The sequence below is a fragment of the Geotrypetes seraphini genome, chromosome 15, assembly GCF_902459505.1.
Source record: "Geotrypetes seraphini chromosome 15, aGeoSer1.1, whole genome shotgun sequence".
In the NCBI taxonomy this organism is placed as follows: Eukaryota; Metazoa; Chordata; class Amphibia; order Gymnophiona; family Dermophiidae; genus Geotrypetes; species Geotrypetes seraphini.
Window position 1 is genome coordinate 32,634,985 of NC_047098.1, and position 21,160 is coordinate 32,656,144.

The window sequence follows — 21,160 nt, forward strand, 5'->3', positions numbered from 1 at the left end:
GAAATGCATCCGCTGCCAGACGGTGAGGAGAGTAGAGTCTGGAGCAGAATAGGGGCAGCTGGTGATTGTGAGGAGCTGCAAAGAGGTCTATCTGAGGAGTGCCCCACTGAGTGAAGATGGACTGCAGAGTGAGAGGACCGAGTGTCCACTCGTGAGGCTGGAGAACTCTGCTGAGCTTGTCCGCTAAGGAATTCTGTGCTCCCTGAATGTAGATAGCTTTCAGGAATAGATGGTGATTCATGGCCCAAGTCCAGATCTTCTGGGCTTCCTGGCACAAGAGGCGAGAGCCCATCCCACCCTGCTTGTTGATGTAGTACATCGCAACTTGATTGTCTGTGCACAATAGGAGAACTTGAGGAAATAGAAGATGTTGGAAGGCCTTGAGGGCATAAAACATCGCTCTGAGTTCCAGTAAATTGATGTGATGCTTCTTTTCCTGGGCTGTCCAAAGACCTTGAGTTTGGAACTCGTTCAAGTGAGCTCCCCAAGCATAAGGGGAAGCGTCGGTGGTGATGACAAGTTGATGAGGAGGTAGATGGAACAGAAGACCTCTGGATAGATTTGAGGATGTCAACCACCATTGTAGAGACTGACGAAGAGATGATGTCACAGATATGTGACGTGAGCAAGGATCCATCACTTGGGACCACTGAGTAGCCAGGGTCCATTGAGGAGTGCGCAGATGCAGACGGGCAAGTGGTGTGACATGAACTGTGGAGGCCATGTGACCCAAGAGTATCATCATTTGCTTTGCAGAGATGGAACGTTGTGGAAGCACCTGCTGACATAGAGATTGAAGCGTTTGAAGACGGTTGGATGGCAGAAACGCTCTCATGAGGATTGTGTCTAAGACTGCTCCAATGAATTGAAGTCTCTGCGTGGGGATAAGATGAGATTTGGGTAGATTGATCTCGAATCCCAGCAAACGCAGAAATAAGATGGTCTGGTTGGTGGCCTGAAGAACTGTCTGAGATGAATTTGCCTTTATCAACCAATCGTCTAGGTAAGGAAACACCTGAAGGTGGTGGGAACGTAGAAAAGCTGCTACCACAATCAGACATTTGGTGAACACTCTTGGAGAGGAGGCTAGGCCGAAAGGTAGTACCTTGTACTGGTAATGACAATGATTGATCATGAAACGTAGGTACTGTCTGGAGGCCAGATTGATCGGTATGTGAGTGTATGCTTCTTTGAGATCGAGGGAACATAGCCAGTCGTCTTGATTGAGAAGAGGGTAAAGAGTTGCTAAGGAGAGCATCTTGAACTTCTCTTTGACTAAGCATTTGTTGAGATCGCGAAGATCTAGGATAGGTCTGAGATCTCCTGTTTTTTTGGGAACTAGGAAATAACGGGAGTAGACTCCCTGCCCCTTTTGCTCCGGAGGAACTTCCTCTATGGCGTTCAGAAGGAGGAGGGATTGAACCTCCTGAAGGAGGAGGGAAGATTGGGGAGTATGCAAAGCAGACTCTTTTGGTAGACTTGTGCCCGGGAGGGTTTGAAAGTTGAGAGAGTAGCCGTGGTGGATGATGTTGAGGACCCATTGGTCCGAAGTGATTACTTCCCACCGGCTGAGAAAAAGAGATAGACGCCCTCCTATAGGTTGAGGCAGGAGATGTGAAGGTTGGATGCTGGCTATGCCCTGGAGAATGAAGTCAAAAGGGCTGAGTCGGTTTTTGTTGTGGAGGCTGCTTGACAGGTTGCTGTTGTTGCTGTCTAGGAGTTTGCCTCTGTTGTTGACGCTGCCTCCTAGGTTGTTGAGGAGCAGACTGTAAGGGACGAGCCACATAACGGCATTGGTAAGTGGATTGTTGTCTGAAAGGACGTGCTGGCGGAGCCTTCTTCTTGGTTTTAAGAAGGGTATCCCAGCGTGTTTCATGAGCAGAGAGCTTTTGGGTCATTGAGTCCATGGAATCTCCAAACAGCTCATCCCCTAAGCAAGGTGCATTTGCTAACCGGTCTTGATGGTTAACATCCAGTTTGGACACCCTTAACCAGGCTAAGCGGCGCATGGCCACAGACATGGCCGTTGCTCTAGAGGTAAGTTCAAAGGTGTCATATATAGATCTTACCATAAATTTTCTGAGCTGAAAAAGAGAAGAAGAGCATTGGTGAAAAGCCGACCGTTTCCTCTCAGGAAGGTACTGCTCAAAGGAAGCCATGGTGGTAAGGAGATGCTTTAAATAAAAAGAAAAATGAAAAGCATAGTTGCCAGATCGATTGGCTAACATCGCATTCTGATAGAGACGCTTACCAAATTTGTCCATGGCTTTGCCTTCTCTACCAGGAGGGACAGAAGCATACACACTAGCCCCTGAGGACTTTTTCAATGTGGATTCCACGAGGAGAGACTCATGTGGAAGCTGGGGTTTATCGAAACCTGGAATGGGGATAACTTTATATAGGGAATCCAATTTACGGGGAGCTCCAGGGACAGTGAGAGGAGTCTCTAAATTTTTGTAAAATGTCTCCCTCAAGATGTCATGAAGAGGGAGTTTCAGAAATTCCTTTGGAGGCTGGTCAAAATCAAGAGCATCCAAAAATGCCTTAGACTTTTTAGACTCAGCCTCCAAAGGAATAGAGAGAGATTCACACATATCTTTTAAAAATGCTGAAAAAGACGTGGAATCATGTTTGGAGGATGGATCAGGAATATCAGGCTCATCCTCCCCCGAAGAACACTCACCTTCTGAAAGAAAGGGCTCTTCGGAATCACCCCACAGATCAGGGTCTCGAATATGGGAAGTACGATCCCGAGACTCAGGGGTGGATGGTTCCAGGTGTCGGGACTTGCGTACCGACTTACCCGACCTCATCGAAGCGGTACCGGGAGATGTTACCGGTTGCATCGGAGCCGAAGTCTGTACCGACTGGTGTTGAGTTGTCAGCTCCGGTGCAAGAATTGGCATCGACACCGATGAGGTCGAGTGTAACGGTACCGAAAGAGAGGAAGTAGACAGAATAGGTCGTTCCACTCTCGGTACCGACGGCTCAGACGAGACCGGCACCGGAAGGATCGGTGTCAGGATAGCTGGAAGGAGTTGTTGGAGCTGCTCCTTCAGCTGTACCTGTAAGATGGCCGCAATGCGATCATCAAGGGAGGGCACCGGTACCGCCTTTTTCTTCTGCGGTACCTGCGGTGCCGCTCTACACCCCGGAGATGAGGAGCCCGATGTCGAGGGACTCACCTCTATAGGGGCGGAGCACTTCCGCTGGCGCCTCACGGTCGGCAGGATTGGGCTCGCTGCACTCGAGACCGGAGGACGCTCCAGCGGGGAAGGCTTCTTAGCCGGCTTACCTGAGTGCTGGTATGCCGATGCGGTGTCACGCGGCGTCGAAGATGAAGGTGCCGATTGAGTAGGTGCCGAGGCCGGTGTCGATGGAACGGGGTCGGACATCTCGGCACCGAACAGTAATCGCTGTTGTATCTGGCGATTTTTTAGAGTTCGTTTTTTTAAGGTGGCACAGCGGGTGCAGGTGGAAGCCTGATGCTCAGGACCCAAACACTGTAGGCACCAGTTGTGTGGGTCCGTGAGAGATATAGGCCGAACACACCGCTGGCACTTTTTAAACCCTTGCTGAGGGGGCATGAACGTGAAAACGGCTTCAGCCAAATCGAAGGCCGAGGCCTCGATGGTGGCAGAAGGCCCCGCTGGGGAAAAACCAAAACTGAAGAAAAAAATGAAAGTTTTTTTTTTTTTTTTTACAAAAATGAAACAAAGAAAAAAGGCAAATTAAGTCAAAAAGGTTTACGCGAGCGGGAAGGCAAGTAGAAAAAAATTTCAACAGCCGTTGAAAAACGCGTCTTCTTAGCTCCGCGGAAACTGGGGACCGCGCGCCTGTGTCGGGCAGGAAGGCACTCGCGCATGTGCGGTGCGGCATCTAGAACTTTCCAAGTTCTTAGAGTGCAATCACTCTAAAAGTGTCCGTACCGGGGCTCCGTCGGTGCCGTCACCCATCAGTCAAGAATATGCTGCCTGCTTGTCCTGGGATAACTAAAGCTAAGTGCTTTGTTTTATAAATGAAAACTAAACAAGTTTAAAATAAATAAAAAGGAATGGGAGGTTGCGGGTTAGGACGGTTCCTGAGAGAGGTGTGAGGGAGATAGGTAGGGGGAGGGTTAGACTGAATAGGAGGAGTTTTCTTGTAAAACAATGTTGATACCTACAAATGTAAACTTTGTATACTTTTGGTATACTGTTGCTGTTGTACATTTGTATTCTTTTGGGATCATCAGTAATAAAAATTATAAACAAAAAAATAAAATGGACCCATGATGACTGGGAGCTGAGCCAGTATCATTTGAAACTACAGGCAACTGAGCTATCTGATAGTCCAACCAAAAAATTAAAAATTGTATTTAGGCATTTGTGATAATTATATTGTGTATGAATTTCTAAAAACTGCATAGAATTCCCCAAGAAATACATAGGTAGACATTTGCAGCATAAACGAAAAATTAGGCTCCAAGGTTTCCTTACCTTTTCGTGTCAGAAATGCACCACCAGGCCCAGGCCCATCCTCCATACACATACTGTTTTTCATCCGATCCACAGCAGCCACCTGCAGTAGATGGGCAAAATCAGATGTCACATGGGCACAAGCATAAATTATGTTTTCAAAAACAATTTTAACAATGTTATTTTAATAAAAGCATGAACTTAAACAAGACTTCTGAATTTATAAAGATGAATTTTAGAGGTGATCTGCAATCCTCACCCTCACAATGGAATGGTAAGTTGGAATAGGTAACCAGATTTATTTTGAGAGGTCAGCAGAGCTTTTACCAAAAGTAATGGTTCCATTTGGCTCAATAAGGCTTACCGTAGACAACAGAAGAAAGTTCAACCTCTTTGCCTCTAAAGAATCAGTACAAGAACAAGCTATTACCTACAGCAATTCTCTAAAAGCATTTTTCATAAACTCACACTAACGGACACAAGGTGCCCCAAAGTTTCACAAGGTCTTACATCAAAATTGACCACCAATTATTTGCTTCATAATTGCACATGCGACATGCTCCCTAATGCACCCACTCCATTCACCGAGCCATGCACATTGCAGGGGAGACAATGAACGGAAAACAATGTGTGTCCCCTTCTTTCCCCACCCTACCTCAGTCTCCCTTGTGCCCCCTTCCTTCCCCCGTCCCATCCCAGTTTTCCTTGTGCCCTGAGCAGCTGCACCACCTTCAGGATGGCCCTGCTTCAAATATACAAGGTCTCAAAGTGGAAGAGCAAAGAGAGCAAAAAGGTAACTAGGATACACTAGTCAGCTGAGCCCAAAAGCACAGAGCTACAGTAATAAGCATTCAAAAAAGGTATTCTATGTAGTAATGGGCCTTCTATCAAAGCTCAATGTACCATGTTAAAATGCTGGTTTAAATGTGGTTTATTATTACATAGAACCCAAGGTCACCAAAGCACAAATGGGCATCTCAAGAAAATCATATGTCAAATGAGGTTATCAACTAACTACTGAAGCAGGAGGTCACAAAATGCTCATAGCAGCACACAAAAGAACTAAAATGTTGATCAACAAGGCACTTACCGTATTTTCACCCATATACCGCGCACCCGTGTAAAACACGCATACGGGTATAGCTCACGGGGAACACAAATTTATGTAAAAAAAATTTAATATAGCGTGCACACGCGTATACCTTGCATGCTAAAACCTCCTCCCGCCTACTCCGAACCGGCATCCTCCCCCCCGCTCGCTTACCCGAGAGCATTTTTTTTTTCATTCGAATCCGGCATTCCTCCTGCGCACCGGCATCCTCCCCCCCCACTCGCGTCACCCCCCCTCCCCCTCCCCCGCGATCCTACATCCCCCCCAGCACCGCAAAACATCTCTTACCCGATTGGGCACCGGCACCAGCACCAATGCATAGGATGTGCCAGTGCCCGAAGATCCTCCCTCGTTGGGTTGGGCTGGGCTGGGCGGTGCGAGAGAGATCCTCCTTCTTCCTGCGCTGGGCTGGACTAGGCTTTGAGCATTTGCGCATGATAGAGATAGCGCATGATAGCCTTCCGAGATAGAGAGCGAGACCAGAAGGCTTTGAGCATTCGCAAATGCTCAAAGCCTAGTCCAGCCCGGCGCAGGAAGAAGGAGGATCTCTCTCGCACCGCACTGCCCAGCCCAGCGAGGGAGGATCTTCGGGCACTGGCACTGGCACATCCTGTGCATTGGTGCTGGTGCCCAATCAGGTAAGAGATGTTTTGCGGTGCTGGGGGGGGATGTAGGATCGCGGGGGAGGGGGGGTGACGTGAGCGGGGGGGGGAGGATGCCGGTTCGCAGGGGGGATGCCGGATCGGATTGAAAAAAAAAAGTTGTAAAACGCACTCACACGTATAACGCGCACGGTTTGTAAAAATCGTGTATAACGCGCGCGTTATATGAGTGAAAATACGGTAGATATCAAGAATTCTGGAAGCTCTCTTGAAACCCTTAACAAAACAAAACATACTAAGAGAATACATAAAATACCAAGAAATCTCAAAGCACTCCTTTGATTGATACTGTGGAGGGGTTAGAATGAGAAACCTGTTGTTTTTTTTAAGATGACATAAAAGAGAGGACAACTTAGAGAACATAGAAGACCTTCAGAAAGCTTGGCAGTCAAAATTCAATTAAAAAAGTGAAATTATGTATTTTGAGTACATAACTGAGGAGATCAAGCAGGAAAAAAGGTTGTTGTGTACAAACCAGGAGAGAAATCTTGGCTTGACATTAACTGATTACCTGAAGGTACGAAAACAGTGCAACAAGGCAATGGATACTTATCAGAAGGCTGTATAAAACAAAGAAAAAACAAGTATTTGGCAAGAACTCACTCGGAGAACTGCATTTCAGAATGACAGAGATAAAGCTAGAGGGGAGCCAGAGAAAGCCAATCAAAACAGTGTTAAATATGCAGAAGGCATATGATGAGATAAGACTACAGGGCATATACTGCATACTCTAGACAAACCTAATGAGAACTATCCATGCAAATGTACGTAGATTAAATGTTTATTCCTTTTTAAAACTAAGAAGTTTACTCTTAGCCTAAATATTAGTACTCAGGAGATTTTTCTAACCCAAACACTTGGTATTAGTTTATATATGACCTTAACTATGATCTAGGCCTTGTATGTTTAGCGTTCTGTAGTGATTGTTTCATGTTATACAACACTGCATTGATACTATAGTTTTTATCTCCTTTAGAACAAGATTTTAATTTTAAATTCATAATTTTCATGATCTTTTAAAACTAACATGCATTTTTTAAATCTTATTTTATTATCACTACTTCTGGGAAGACTAAAAGCTACTAATTCATCACCATTAGAAGAGATACAGACAGATAAGATTGGTTTTAACCAACAGAAGACCTTAAAATCTTTCAACTTGGCAGACACCCCCCTAAACACTTATCCTATTAGGATTCGTACCACTTCTTATAGACTTCCTAGAATCTTTCCCAATAGAAAACGATTACTGAAATTAATATCTACTAAGAATTTAAATTCTTCCTCACCTGCTGAATTAATTGAAATCAACTGTGCCTATGTAAATGCTCGATCCATTAGAGATAAAGTTCAAATCGTTAAGGACTGGATAATTGATCAGAATTTAACATGTGTATTCTTGTCTGAAACCTGGCTTCTTTCTAACGAAGATCCTATAATTAATGATTTGCTTCCTCCCCACTATAAAATTAGGAGAGGGGGTGGAATTGCTATCATATTACATGAGAATTTAAATTTTGTAGTACAGGATTCATTGATAAATAACAGTTTAGAGATAATTTCTTGTACCCTTAATCGATCAGACTTACTAGATTCCTTAAATTGTCTACTATTTTACCGACTTCCTGGATCTTGGGCCCAGGTTAAACGGCTTTCTATGAATTTATTTTTAATAATTCTCTTTTAGCCCCTAATTGCTTGTTGCTGGGTGATATTAATCTTCACTTAGAAATAGAATCTAACTCAGATGTGGCTTATCTGTCCTCGCAATAGAGTTTGTACCCCGGGACATAGCATTAGTTAGATTGTGAGCCTTCGGGACAGTAAGGGAATTTTTCAAGTACCTTTCTTATTTCTAATCTTAATGTATATTTTCTGTAAACCGCTTAGAACCTAACGGATGTAGCGGTATATAAGAAATAAAATAAATTACATTACATTACATTACATTACACTGCCGGAGTACAAACTCTATCGCAAGGACAGGTCAGGTCAGAAAGGAAGAGGAATAGCCCTATACTTAAAAGAAAGCATACACTCGACCAGAGTGGACACAGCAGCGATGACCAACAAATTGGAATCACTATGGGTTAAAATACCGGGAAGGAAAGGGCCCGAGATAAAGATGGGCCTGTACTATCGCCCACCTGGGCAAACTGAAGCTACCGATGAAGAAATGGAAGCCGAGATGAAACGAGAATGCAAAAGCGGTAACACGATTATTATGGGAGACTTCAACTATCCCGGGATAGACTGGAGTCTTAGAAATTCAAAATGCGCTAGGGAGACCGGATTCTTGGAGGCTAAACAGGACTGCTTCATGGATCAGCTTGTCAGAGAACCAACGAGAGTGAATGCCACTCTGGATCTAATCCTTAATGGGCTAAGAGAACCTGCAAAGGAAGTGGAAGTAGTGGGACCGTTGGGAAACAGCGATCACAATATGATCAAATTCAAAGTTGAAGTAGGAATACCGAAGGGAAAGAGAACCACAGCGACAACTTTTAACTTCAAAAAAGGAAACTACAAAGCGATGAGGGTAATGGTAAGGAAGAAACTTAGGAACAGCTCAAAGAAATGGCAGACTGTAGAGCAAGCCTGGTCTTTATTCAAGGACACGGTGAGCGAGGCACAAAATCTGTATATCCCCAGATTCAGAAAAGGGTGAAAAATGAGCCGAACAAAAGACCCAGCATGGATAACTAAAGAAGTGAAGAAAGCGATAGGTGATAAGAAGAATTCATTCAAAAAATGGATAAAGGGCAAAACCGAGGAGAACTGGAAAGAACACAGGAAGTATCAAAAAAATTGTCACCTCATGGTTAGAAAAGCAAAAAGAGAATATGAAGAGAGGCTAGCCAGGGAAGCACGAAATTCCAAACCGTTCTTCAGATATGTTAAAGGGAAGCAGCCGGCTAGGGAGGAGGTGGGACCGCTGGATGACGGAGATAGGAAGGGAGCGGTAAAGAAGGAGAAAAAAATGGCGGAAAGACTAAACATGTTCTTTTCGTCAGTATTTACAAAAGAGGACACATCCAACATACCAGAACCTGAACAAATCTTCAAAGGAGACCAAGCAGAAAAATTAACATCCATGGAAGTAAGCCTCAAAGATGTACAGAGGCGGATAGAAAAATTAAAATCTGACAAATCATCGGGCCCAGACGGAATCCACCCTAGGGTACTGAAAGAACTTAAGGAGGAAATAGCGGAACTACTACAGCAAGTCTGTAATCTATTCCTGAAAACAGGTGTGATCCCGGACGATTGGAAGATAGCCAATGTTACGCCCATCTTTAAAAACAGATCAAGAGGTGACCCGATGAATTACAGACCGGTAAGTCTGACCTCGGTTCCGGGGAAAATGGCGGAAGCGCTGATAAAAGATAGCATCGAGGAGCATCTAGAAAGGAATAAACTTATGATAACAAGCCAACATGGCTTTTGCAAGGGAAGATCGTGCCTGACAAACTTATTGCACTTCTTTGAAGGAATTAACAAATGGTTGGACAAAGGGGACCCAATAGACATCGTATACTAGACTTCCAAAAAGCCTTTGACAAGGTACCCCATGAACGCCTACTTCAGAAACTGAAGAACCATGGGGTAAAGGAGACGTACACAGATGGATCCGGAATTGATTGGCGGGTAGGAAGCAGAGGGTAGAAGTGAAGGGCCACTACTCGGACTGAAGGAGGGTCGGTGCTTGGACCGCTGCTATTCAATGTATTTATAAATGATCTAGAAACAGGGACGAAGTGCGAAGTAATAAAATTCTCAGATGACACCAAACTATTTAGTGGAGCTCAGACTAAAGAGGACCAGTGCGAAGATCTACAAAGGGACTTGAACAAACTAGGGGAGTGGGTGACTAGATGGCAGATGAAGCTTAATGTAGAGAAATGTAAAGTCTTGCATGTAGGAAACAGAAACCCGAGCGTTATGCCCTTATGCCCAGGGGGTAAATGGACTCAGTATAATACGTGACCTCAGCATATTACTGACATGTTCAGCATATTACTTACTGACATGTTCAGAATATTAATGATATGTATCCTAAAGTCTGCTTACCTGAACTCCTGACCTTAGTGTTACCTTGACCACACCAAAAGAATAGTAAAGACAGATGGCCTCTGTAACACCTTCTTGATAGCATCAAAGAGACAATAGATCCTGACCTTTTTGACCTAGGAATTAGGAATTGCCCAAACAGCCTCAAAGGAACAGTGAACATCCTAACCTCCTTGATCTTCAAAGGGACAGTGAAACCAGCCTCATGGGAAAACAATTTCTGCAAACACCTCCTTCTGACATCCTGACCTGTCGTAGCAGAGGAGAGCAACTTCGACGAGGCCGAGGCCAAAGTCGAGGTCGGAGCCGAGGCTGCACTGCCTGAGGGATCCATGGCCCCAAAAACTGCGAGGATCTTAGCCTGCCTCCTACGAAGTGCTCGCGGTTGAAGGGTAGCACAGTACAGGCAGGACTCAACCCGATGATCGGCCCCGAGGCACTCAATGCACCAACGGTGGGGGTCAGTGATAGAGATAACCCAACCGCAATGAGTGCACTTTTTAAATCCAGTAATAGGCCGGGACATAAGTCCAACCCACCGCCGCAGATGCGCGAGGTCAGTTGGCCTAGCCGGACCTGGGCCCCCTGGTCAACGGCAAATGAAACTAAGGGGTTTTTGGGGTTTATTTTTTAGGAAACGCGCTGCACAGCGACTCACTCGATTTGAAACAAAAAAGCAAGCCGCGGTGCAAGAGGCACTCCAATTGCGCAGAGCAGAGGAACAGGGCTTCTGGCTCTGCAGAAAATGAAGAAATGAGGCCACGTTGAGGATTCGCATGCCCTGGTGGGAAAGCACACGCGCAAGTTTGAAGATCTTCAAGCAAGTTTGCTTGCGAGACTGTCCCCTTGTGGCTCCGTAGATGACGTAACCCACATGTAGAGAATATGCTGCCTGCTTGTCCTGGGGATAATATAATGTTACTTTCCTTGTCATTAGCAGCAGATGAATCCAGACGAACGGGATGTAGCAAAGCAGTCCTAATAAGTAAGGCAGGCCAGAAACCAGAAGATGGATACCAAGTCCTGTGGAGCCCCATGCCTGAAAAGGATGAATGAGGGATAATGGCTGACTCAGAAAAGCCCATAAATAGCAAAACTTGCTACCTGCAAGGGAGGAAATGTATCCCAAAGATGTGTCAAGCAATCAAACCCACGGTGTCAAGCAAGTGGCGGCTCCCAGCTTCAAAGGGCAACATAGCCGAAAGGCCCGTTCGAAAACGAGGACACCTCATAGCTAAAAGCCCCGATCGAAAGCAGAGACGCCTCATAGCCAAAAGCCCCAATCGAAAGCGGAGACACCTCATAGCCAAAAGCCCCGACAAAATGAGGACACTTCTCTGGAGGTGAAGCTGCTCAACAATCTTGGAAGGAGACCCTCACAGCAGTCTCTCAAATCCACAGTGACAAACAGGAAGCCAAAGTCACTCTCCAGACAGGCAGCTGAAAGCCGCTCTTTAGATTTAGAGACGGGAGCAGCTGAAGGTGCTCTGTGCAGCCAAAGATGGAGCAGCACTAGACTGGCAACCAAAGCTGTGCTCTGTACATCCAGAGATGGAGCAATGTGAAACAGGCAGCTGAACTTGCTCTGTAAAGCAGCTGAAGTCACTCTGTACGTCCAGAGATGGCAGACAGATAAAGGCACGCTAAACAGGCAGACAAAGCCACGCTAAACATCCAGAGATACTACAGCGCCAGACAGGCAGCCGCTCTGTACGTCCAAAGATGGAGCAGCGCCAGACCGGCAGCTGAAGCCGCTCTGCAGTGCCAGACAGGCAACTGAAGCCAATCTGTACATCCAGAGATGGAGCAGTGCTAGACCGGCAGCCAAAGCCAATCTGTACATCCAGAGATGGAGCAGTGCTAGACCGGCAGCCAAAGCCAATCTGTACATCCAGAGATGGAGCAGTGCTAGACCGGCAGCCAAAGCCAATCTGTACATCCAGAGATGGAGCAGTGCCATAGTAGCATCGAAGCCACTTTGTACCTCCAGGAATGAAGCAGTTTCAGAGATGGAGCCATGCCCAACAGGCAGCCGAAGCTATTCTGTATATCCAGAGATAAAGCAGAGCCAAATTCTTCTATTGCTTGCACTATAAAGCAGAGCCAAGACCGGGACCCAATGTCAACCCAGTAGATGAAGATCTATGCATCCAGAGATGAAGCATGGGCTCACAACCACAAGCAGACAGATATGTTCCACATCAAGCGATAGAGTTGTGGCACAACAAAATCAGCCAGAGCTGAGCTCCCCATCCCACAATGGAGCACCAACACAAGCACAAAATCAGATGGACACTGGGAGGAAGGGGTTTGCAGAGGGTCTATCTTCAACTCTATAAATGGTGAACAAACCAAACGCCCGCAAAATAATAAAGAAATAAACGAAGCAGATCAGAATGGCACCTTCATGCTCACCTGCAAAAGGAAGAGCCAGAGGGAGCAGCAGAGACCGTGGAGGAGGAGGAGAAGTTGAAAACCTGTGATTGACATCTTCTACAGTATGCTCACAAGCACGCATGAACATCCCTAATGATCTCCCACAAAGCAGAGGACTTAAAAACTCGGCGAGCAAAGGGATCATCTCCCTGGTCTATGGCCGATACTGCCTCCATGTCCTCTGGAAGGGAGGCTGCCTCACTTTGGGACAGTAAAGAGATCAAATCCAAACCCTCGTATTCAGAGTCCCAGTCCAATGGACCATCATAGTCCAGAATAGCTTCCACTCTCGGGGAAGAAACGCTCTGTGTATCCAGTGAGGCCTGTGCGTTGGTCTGCTTGCCCACGGACCTAACCAGCGGATTTCTGCTTTGTGCATAAGCCTGCCAGAGGAGATTAATGAACTCTGGGGTAAAGGCCTGAGAGAGCAACTCTTATTGTCCCTTAGGGTGGAGCAAATACCTTTTATTGGGCTACAAAACATCTACATCATTACGGTGTGCAGGGCTGCCGTCCCTAGGACTCCAGAAGGCGTTTCATTCCACCCAACGGGTTCATTTGCCTTTCTCCAGCCCTGGAGGCCTGTGGCGGGGATAATCCTGAAGCTCTCACCCCTCCATCCTATGCCGCGTGGCATGTGGCACAAGGGCAATCTTCAGTCACCCATCCAGCACAAATAAAGCATGATATAGCTGGGTATTAGGGTCCATCCCAATCAGTTTTGATGCAAAATGAGGTGTTTTGAAGAGGTTTGAGAACTTGAGGAAAAAATAGGGAAATCCAAGATGGCGGCAGCATTTTAGCACAAAAAAAGGCTTAAAAACGCTCAATGGCTGACCAAAACTTCAAAAAAATAGGATCTTAGATGTGGGGGACTGCAGAAACAGTCAAAACACAGTTTTCAAGACCCTCCTCCCCCCAATTTTCCCTATAGGCTATCACAGCCTGTACTCATAGATCATGTGCTGGGGAAATGGTGTTTTAGCTCCTTTAATGTGTAACTGGATCTGGAGGGATTCTGTGCCTCAAGACACCGGTCAGCTGCCACACCAAGATCTTTGGGCTGTCAGTCAGACTGTAGTTTGACTGATTCTCTATGTTCTCTCCCCAGGCCAAGATGGATGCAGAAAAGAGGAGAAAGGCAAAAACGCGCCTGACCAAGACAAGGAAGTGAGCGAGCAAGTGCTGAGGGCCCAGAACCCTGAGCTCTACAAATCTTCAGCAGGCTGACTGAATAGGTCCCCAAAGAATATATCTGCCAGCTGCAAACTAAAGTTGCTCCTCTCCAAGCAGGCACAGCAATTCCTCAAGCCGCATATAAACCGTGAGCAAACCAAACAACCGCAAAATAATAAAGAAATAAACAAAGCAGATTAGAATGACACCTTCATGCTCACCTCCTAAAGAAAGAGCTGGAGGGGCAGCAGAGACTGTGGAAGAGGAGAAGTTGAAAACCTGTGATTGACATCTTTTGCAGTATGCTCACGAGCACACAAGAACAACCCAAAGGTTCAGCATACCATCCATATTGTGCTAGAAGGTTAATTGCCTACGGAATACAGGCTGCTGCACTGGTTTGAGTGAAGCAACAAGCTCAGGTCTGTGAATAAATAAAAGCTTTTTATTAAACCTTCTAAGAATGTCCCTGCTGTATACACATGGGAGTGTGCACAAGGATTCCTGGAAAACCCAGTCAGGAATTTAACAAGGGGGAAGAAAAAAAAAAAATCCTGTAAAGAAGTCAATTAGCCTTTTCCTTATGTTGACAAAGAACTATTATTTAAGTAGTATGCCCTTGCCCTGACCTCCAAATTAGATTTTTAACTTTACTTCCATGGGGATGTATGACTATAAACCCTTAATTTTAAATCTTGCCCTGGGAAAGTGAGGGTAGCAACATTAACAAATATGAGTGTCTAAAGCTGCCATCTTCTGTCTACAGAAGCTCACTAACATGAAGACCTAGCTCACTAAATTGAACTCAACTGTTAAAAACGTAAGAAAGAGAAAATGTTTTTTTGGGGGGCGGGGATTAGGATGGGGAAAGAAAATATATAGCAACTGAGAACAGTAGTAATAACTGAGTGCTGAATGCACTCAGCTGGGTGACAGCATGAATAAAAATAGAATGATGGAACTAAGAGGGGTGGCAGGTGCATAGGAAAAGTAAAACATAGTACCTCTAAAACTGGTTATAATCCTTTTATGTTTTTGAAGTGCATGGGAATTCCCATCTTGCAAGTTTCCTGAATTCATTGAGCTATTCCTTATTAGCACCATTGGATGACAACACCTGTGTGTCCGATTTGTCCTATGTGTACAAAATATTCAAGCTTGCAGCATCACATTTACAGATATGGAATTGTGAAGACAGTATACCATTATATCTTACTAGCTGATCACCCAGTGTTGCCCAGATATTTATTTATCCCAGTATCAATAGACTTGTATTCAATGATTACGCCTGGTAAAATGGGAAGTATTTGACAATTACGTTTACTTTCAAATTCCCTTGGGTTTTGGTTTACATTCACTTGAAGATTAACATCACATAAATTTTCAGTTTTTACCACACCAAAGCACAGCTGCACTTCCTTATATACTACTGTTGAATGACTGTGTGACATCATTCCCGAAGCTTCAAACAACTGGTCAAAGCAGTTTCATCTCTATAAAACACGTCACACCCTTCCCACCCCCACAATATTTTTGCCCAGATAGTAAGTCATATGTATACCAAGTTTGGTTGAAATCTCTCCATGCGTTTCAGAGTTATGCTGGAACATACATACACAGATCGATCAATATGTATATATGTGCTCTCTGCTATGACAGAAAGAGCACCAGTTTCTGACTTCAAGAAGGTGTGGTTGTCCAATAAATTCACAAAGCACAAGGTTTGAATAAAAAAATATTAAATTCTAGAAGGCTTTCAACATTGCAAAACTAGGCACCACACAAATTGGCAAGCTAACATGCACAGCTTGCTTCCACTATCTCCAAAGTTATTTTAAAAAATTTAATATTTGATTGTAAACAAAATACAAAAACCAAAACAACAAAAGCTTAAGATTCCTAAACAACCCCTTTCACCCATCCCTTATTGCTATGAGTAATGTCAAGCACTGATCCATAACCACATTTGGCCATATACCAAATATAAACCGAGATAACATTTTTTGCCCTCCTTTTTAGAGGAAAAATGGAAACTCAAATATAAACTAGATTTATATTCTACCATTGCCTTCCCTATGGTGCCCTACCACTCTCTCTCCCGGTAATCTTCCCCCCTACCACTGCCAACCCTCCCAAAACCAGAAGACTTCAGTATATTCCTGCATTCGCACCCCTATCCCAACTGGCCAGCAACTAGTATTCTCATCCTCCCTCCCTTGCAAAAGTATACTCCCCAGGCCTATCATGATTTCCTAGAGGTCTAGCAGCACATTGGGGCAGGAGCGATTCTCACTCACTCCTGCCTATTCTTTCTCTGCAGCAAAAATGGCTGCCAAGACCTGTGGCAGTCTCAGCAGCCATTTTTGCTGCAGAGAAAAATGGGCAAGAGCAAGTGGGAATCGTTCCTGCCCCAATGCACTGCAAGATCACCAGGAAGTCACAGTAGGCCTGGGGAGGGGGGATTTACTCTTGCTTAGGAAGGAGGGAATGCTAGCTGCCAGCTGGTGGGGGTAGGGGCACGGACATGGGTATGGGCTGAAGTCTTGGTTTGGGGGTACACTGATGGCAGCAGAAGGGGAAGAATCAAATATAAACAAACTCCCCAAAATCTTGGTTTATATTCCAGTATATACAGTATGAGTAGTCTATCTGGCATGCCTATCCCCAAAGATATTTTCTAATAGATTTGTTTATGGGTGCAGACCCTAAAAAATGTTAACGGTATTTAATAATAATTGTTTTTAGGCTTCTCTACTGCAATTCAAACAGCTACGATAGGTAGTGTATCAAATTTATCGATATGTTTAAAATTAATTCAGGCTTAGATGCAAACAGATTTAAGATAAATGAGACAAAAAACTAAATTTTGTGGCTATCAGATAACTCTTTTAATACTGCTGGTCCATCAGAACTGTACGTGACATCATGATTCCTATCGTTCTGAATTAAAATACTTGGAAGTCATTGTTGATTCTACTTTGTAATTAAAAGCACAGATTAAGGTTGCGATTCAGCATATCTTCGTCAAACTTAGATGGAGAAGCCTGAAAGTTTGTTTTTGGTTGTTTTTTTTTACTAATTTTAGACTGGTCATACAGGTTTTATTATGCCTCAATGCTCTTCAAATGACTCTAAACACAGCAGCCCACATGCTGGTTGGGTTGCCAAAATGGTCACACATTTCTCTCCTACTGAAGGAATTGCACTGTCTTCCAATCTCATGGTGGGTGAAATTTAAATTTCTTACTCTAATTCATAAAGCTTTGAATAATGAAGCACCTATCAACATGGCAACCTATTTAAGGATCTAATGACTATCATGATGTGCTTTGTGCTCAGCTGTTAAATTGTTACTAGATATTCTTTCTTTTAGAACTATCAGTTTGAATATTTATTGCACTAGCTATATAGAAAATAAAAAAAGCAATATTATTGAATTCACTTCCAGTGGAAATTAGACAAATCATGTCTGTTGTTCAGTTTAAGAAACATTTGAAAAATTTTGTGTTGTGGTTTTCTGACCTCTTATGGAGTTTATGCTTTACTGCTAAATTAAGACAAGCTGTTGTTGCTGTATAACTAATGAGATATGTGAAGGCACACATTTTTTAATTTGTTTTAACATTAATATTGTGTAGGTTTACATACAACTTATTTGGTTATTTGAGACTTATGTCTCGGAAAGAAATTCCTCTATACCTTGAGACAACTAAGGCTAATCAGACCATACTTTCACCAACACCACTTTGCCTTAGTTGTACAACTGATGATACTACCACAATTGGACTACTACAACTCCATCTACATGGAAATAAACACCACTGATTCACAAAATGCAACTCATCCAAAACACCGCTGTCAAACTAATCTTCAACCAGAGAAAATATGACTCGATTACAGACTTTATCAGGCAACTGCACTGGCTACCTATCCCATCACGAATAACCTTCAAAACTGCATGCATCATTCACCGTATACTTTACGGAAACTCCACGGCTCCTCTCATCCAACTCTTCTCCAAGGCATGGTCTACTTCCCGCAGAACCCTCAACTGAATACTTCTAAATCTCCTTTCCACAAAAAATCTGCAATACAAACGTGTTTTCCACTCCATGCTCACCTTTCCAAACTTGGAATGACCTTACTGAAATGACCAGGATGGAACCTAACTACACCATATTCCGGAAGAAACTGAAAACTCATCTATCTGACATTTAATCACCTGTATCCTCTCTCCCCCCCAACTCTCTCCCTACCCCTTCCTCCCCTCCTCTTCTCCCACCCCTCCTCCCTCTTCTCTTTCCCTGCCTCCTTCTTTAAGTCGCCTTAAGCCTACCTAGGTATAAGCGACGCAGAAATAGATTAGATTATGTACGTTTAGGGCTCCTTTTACTAAGGTGCGCTAGCGTTTTTAGGGCACGCACACGATTAGCGCGCACTAGCCAAAAAATTACCGCCTGCTTAAAAGGAGGCGGTGGTGGCTAGCACGTGCTAAAACCGCTAGCGCACCTTTCTAAAAAGAGCCCTTAGATTGTAACCCACCAAGGGGTCTTTTTACTAAGGCGTGCTAGCTTGTTTTAGCGCGCGCTAAATGCTAATGCATCCATTATAGTCTATGAACGCATTAGCATTTAGCGTGCCTTAGTAAAAGGACCCCATAGTGTGGGATACCTTTTTTAAATAAATTCTTAATAAACTCTCCTTAGATATTTTTCTACATCTAAGAGTTTGTCAATTCATTCTCATACATTTCTAGTTTTTAACATACCTGAAAGTTCTTTTTGAATTATATGAATACCAAGAAAACATATCACTTCTGAAATATACCCTACAATATAACCTACAATAAACAGTCACAAAAAAACCTTAAATCTACCCTTATAAGCAATCCTCTAGTTTTTGGGGGGTTTTATCATCCAGTCTGTTCTTATGTTCTTAGTCCAGACTTGGCCAACCTACAGCGCGCAGACCAGAATCTTGCCCACTAAGTGTTTTGTCTGGCCCTCAGAAGCTTGACAATTCTTATGGTGTTAAAAGCAGGATTCCAGTTTCCCACCACAATTCAGGCTCTTTGTAAGCTTGAGTTATGAAGGCTGGAAGTTCAGATTGGTATTGTGGTTGTCAAGTCTTGTGAGATTTGAAACCACAAGACCAACCCTGACCTTCGGCCCTATGCAGCTCAAATTTACAGAACTGTGTTATGGTGGGGAGGCGAGAATCTTGCTGTTTCTTCTGCATCTGAAGCTAGGTGAAAGGGGGGCCCGCACATGAGAAAAGGCAAAACTGGATGAAAGCTTGCCAGTTGGGTTTTCAAGGTAGCCCTAATGAATATGCATGAGGCAGATTTGCATGCCTATTACCTATTATATGCAATCTGTCTCATGCATATTCATTAGGGATACCTTGAAAACCCAATAAGCTGAGGGTCCCCCAGGACCGACTTAACAACCACTGCACTATTGTATTTTGCCTCTATTTGATGAAAGATGTGGCAAAATATGATGGTACATATTTTAGCCCTCTGAATGTTGCAAAATACAAATGTGACCCCCCTGAAAGAAAGAGGATGGACAAACCTCCAGTTCCTTAGGGTGTCTAGCTCCAAGTTAGCACAGCAATCCTTCATTTAGAAAGGCTTGCTTTTCTCTTCCATCCTCAATCACAAACCCGTCTTCCTTTCTATCTAAGCTAGACATTTAACTGCAATCCTTAGTCAAGTTAGGTTATTATCGATTATGAAATAGCTGATATGCCATACCCCCTGGTTCCCCTCAGCAACAATTCTAAGCTGGAAAACAAATAAATCAGCCTCTTCCTAAAAACATCCAGAAAGTACATTCTACAGTAATAGCACTGTATTCATTCATCTCTGGTTCAACTGTGACTACTGCCTGTCGGGAAATCATGTGGTCCCAAAAATTCATGCAGTTTTTTTTTTAATATTTCACACACTGATCCATCCAACGTATCAATCAGCAAACAATTCAGTTTTCTCCAGGATAGTACTCTACACTATGGTGCGGTGCATATTTAAAATTCATCTACACTACAGAAAAGTCCCAAATCCTGCTACAGTAACAAAGTTAATTTATCCCATTGAAAATGACAGATGTTTGTTTTGTGATCCGCTTTGGATAAAGGGAGACTAAAAATAAACTAAACAATTCCCAGAATATATTTTTTTTTTTAATCTGCTTCATATAAAATGCATCTTAACATTGTATACAAGCAGGAAAATAATTACTAATATGTGTAACCTGAATAGACACTTTTAAAGAACTGCCCTAACCTCTATCGTTTCTCACAGTCAAGAGAGAGGAAGAGTGCTCAAAAAACAGACACGCCCTACTAACAGGAAGAAAAAAAACGCAACACAACAAGCCTATGGATAGTAACCCTTCGCCAACCGAGTTTCACGTCACTGCAACCCAAAATAACTAATTCAATACTCCTTCGTGATTAACACGTTACCCAAAATTATCTCCCACTGCACAGCCACATAACAAACAATCCAATCCAGCGGAATGGCACCTCCCTAGAGCAACCTGCAGCTTTCCCAGATAACAGATTCAGGGCCTGGACACCAAACACTAGGATCTTCCGAAAGGAAAATCAATCCTCTTCCCAACCGTCCCGACTACAGTAAGGAAACCCAAACCCGGCTCATCCCATTTTACTAAGAACAGAGGGGGGACCCCCCGTCTTCTTCGGCACGCGGAAGCGTCCTCCCCCCGTCACACCCACACAGCGGAATCGCCGTGCCCTAAGGCTCCCCAACATGCCGCCCTGTTATCATCGCTGGGCGGGTCAGCCTCAAGTTTCCTCCTCTGTTCACACCCGGGGGTGAACGCTCTTCTTACCCTTCCTCGTGCCCCGTAGGGCCGCCTCCCAGAACAAGTTCCCCTTCATTCCCCAGCCCCACTCACCGGACACGACCAGCGCCTCGTTGGGCCCCACCGTATGACAATTCCCCATCCCCGCAACCTGCGTCTCCCTCCGTCCGTCAACACGGTAAAATCGCAGCGCGCGCGCGCATACGCACGCGCGCGCCCCCACCCACAATACCCCTCGCGATTACGCGCACCCTACTCTCGCCTCCGTGGTGGAGAGAGCGGCAGGCGTGTGTCCGTAAATTAACCTTTTCCAGCATACCGTGAGGGGCTTTATTAAATGCTGAAGTTCGAAGGCATGTGGGAGACCTTTTATGGGGATAACCAAAGGAAATCCAATAGGATTCGACTGTGATT

General features: G+C 44.4%; 1 protein-coding gene across 3 annotated transcripts in view; it reads right to left on the minus strand.

Annotated features, from left to right (window-relative positions):
- Positions 1-20,954, minus strand: part of FLOT2 (flotillin 2) — a 117,089-nt gene extending 96,135 nt beyond the window's left edge. Inside the window, exons 1-3 of one of the 3 annotated variants that reach the window (XM_033921658.1) lie at positions 19,490-19,810; positions 4,822-4,856; positions 4,479-4,560 (exon numbers count right to left, since the gene is read on the minus strand). In XM_033921658.1, coding sequence (XP_033777549.1) covers positions 4,479-4,560; positions 4,822-4,856; positions 19,490-19,539 — 167 coding nt within the window. In that variant the 5' untranslated portion in view covers positions 19,540-19,810. Of the gene's footprint in view, positions 1-4,478; positions 4,561-4,821; positions 4,857-19,489; positions 19,811-20,839 lie in introns of those variants that run through there. The other 2 variants (XM_033921659.1, XM_033921660.1) reach the window with 2 other exon arrangements.
- Between the last annotated feature and the right edge of the window lie 206 nt (positions 20,955-21,160).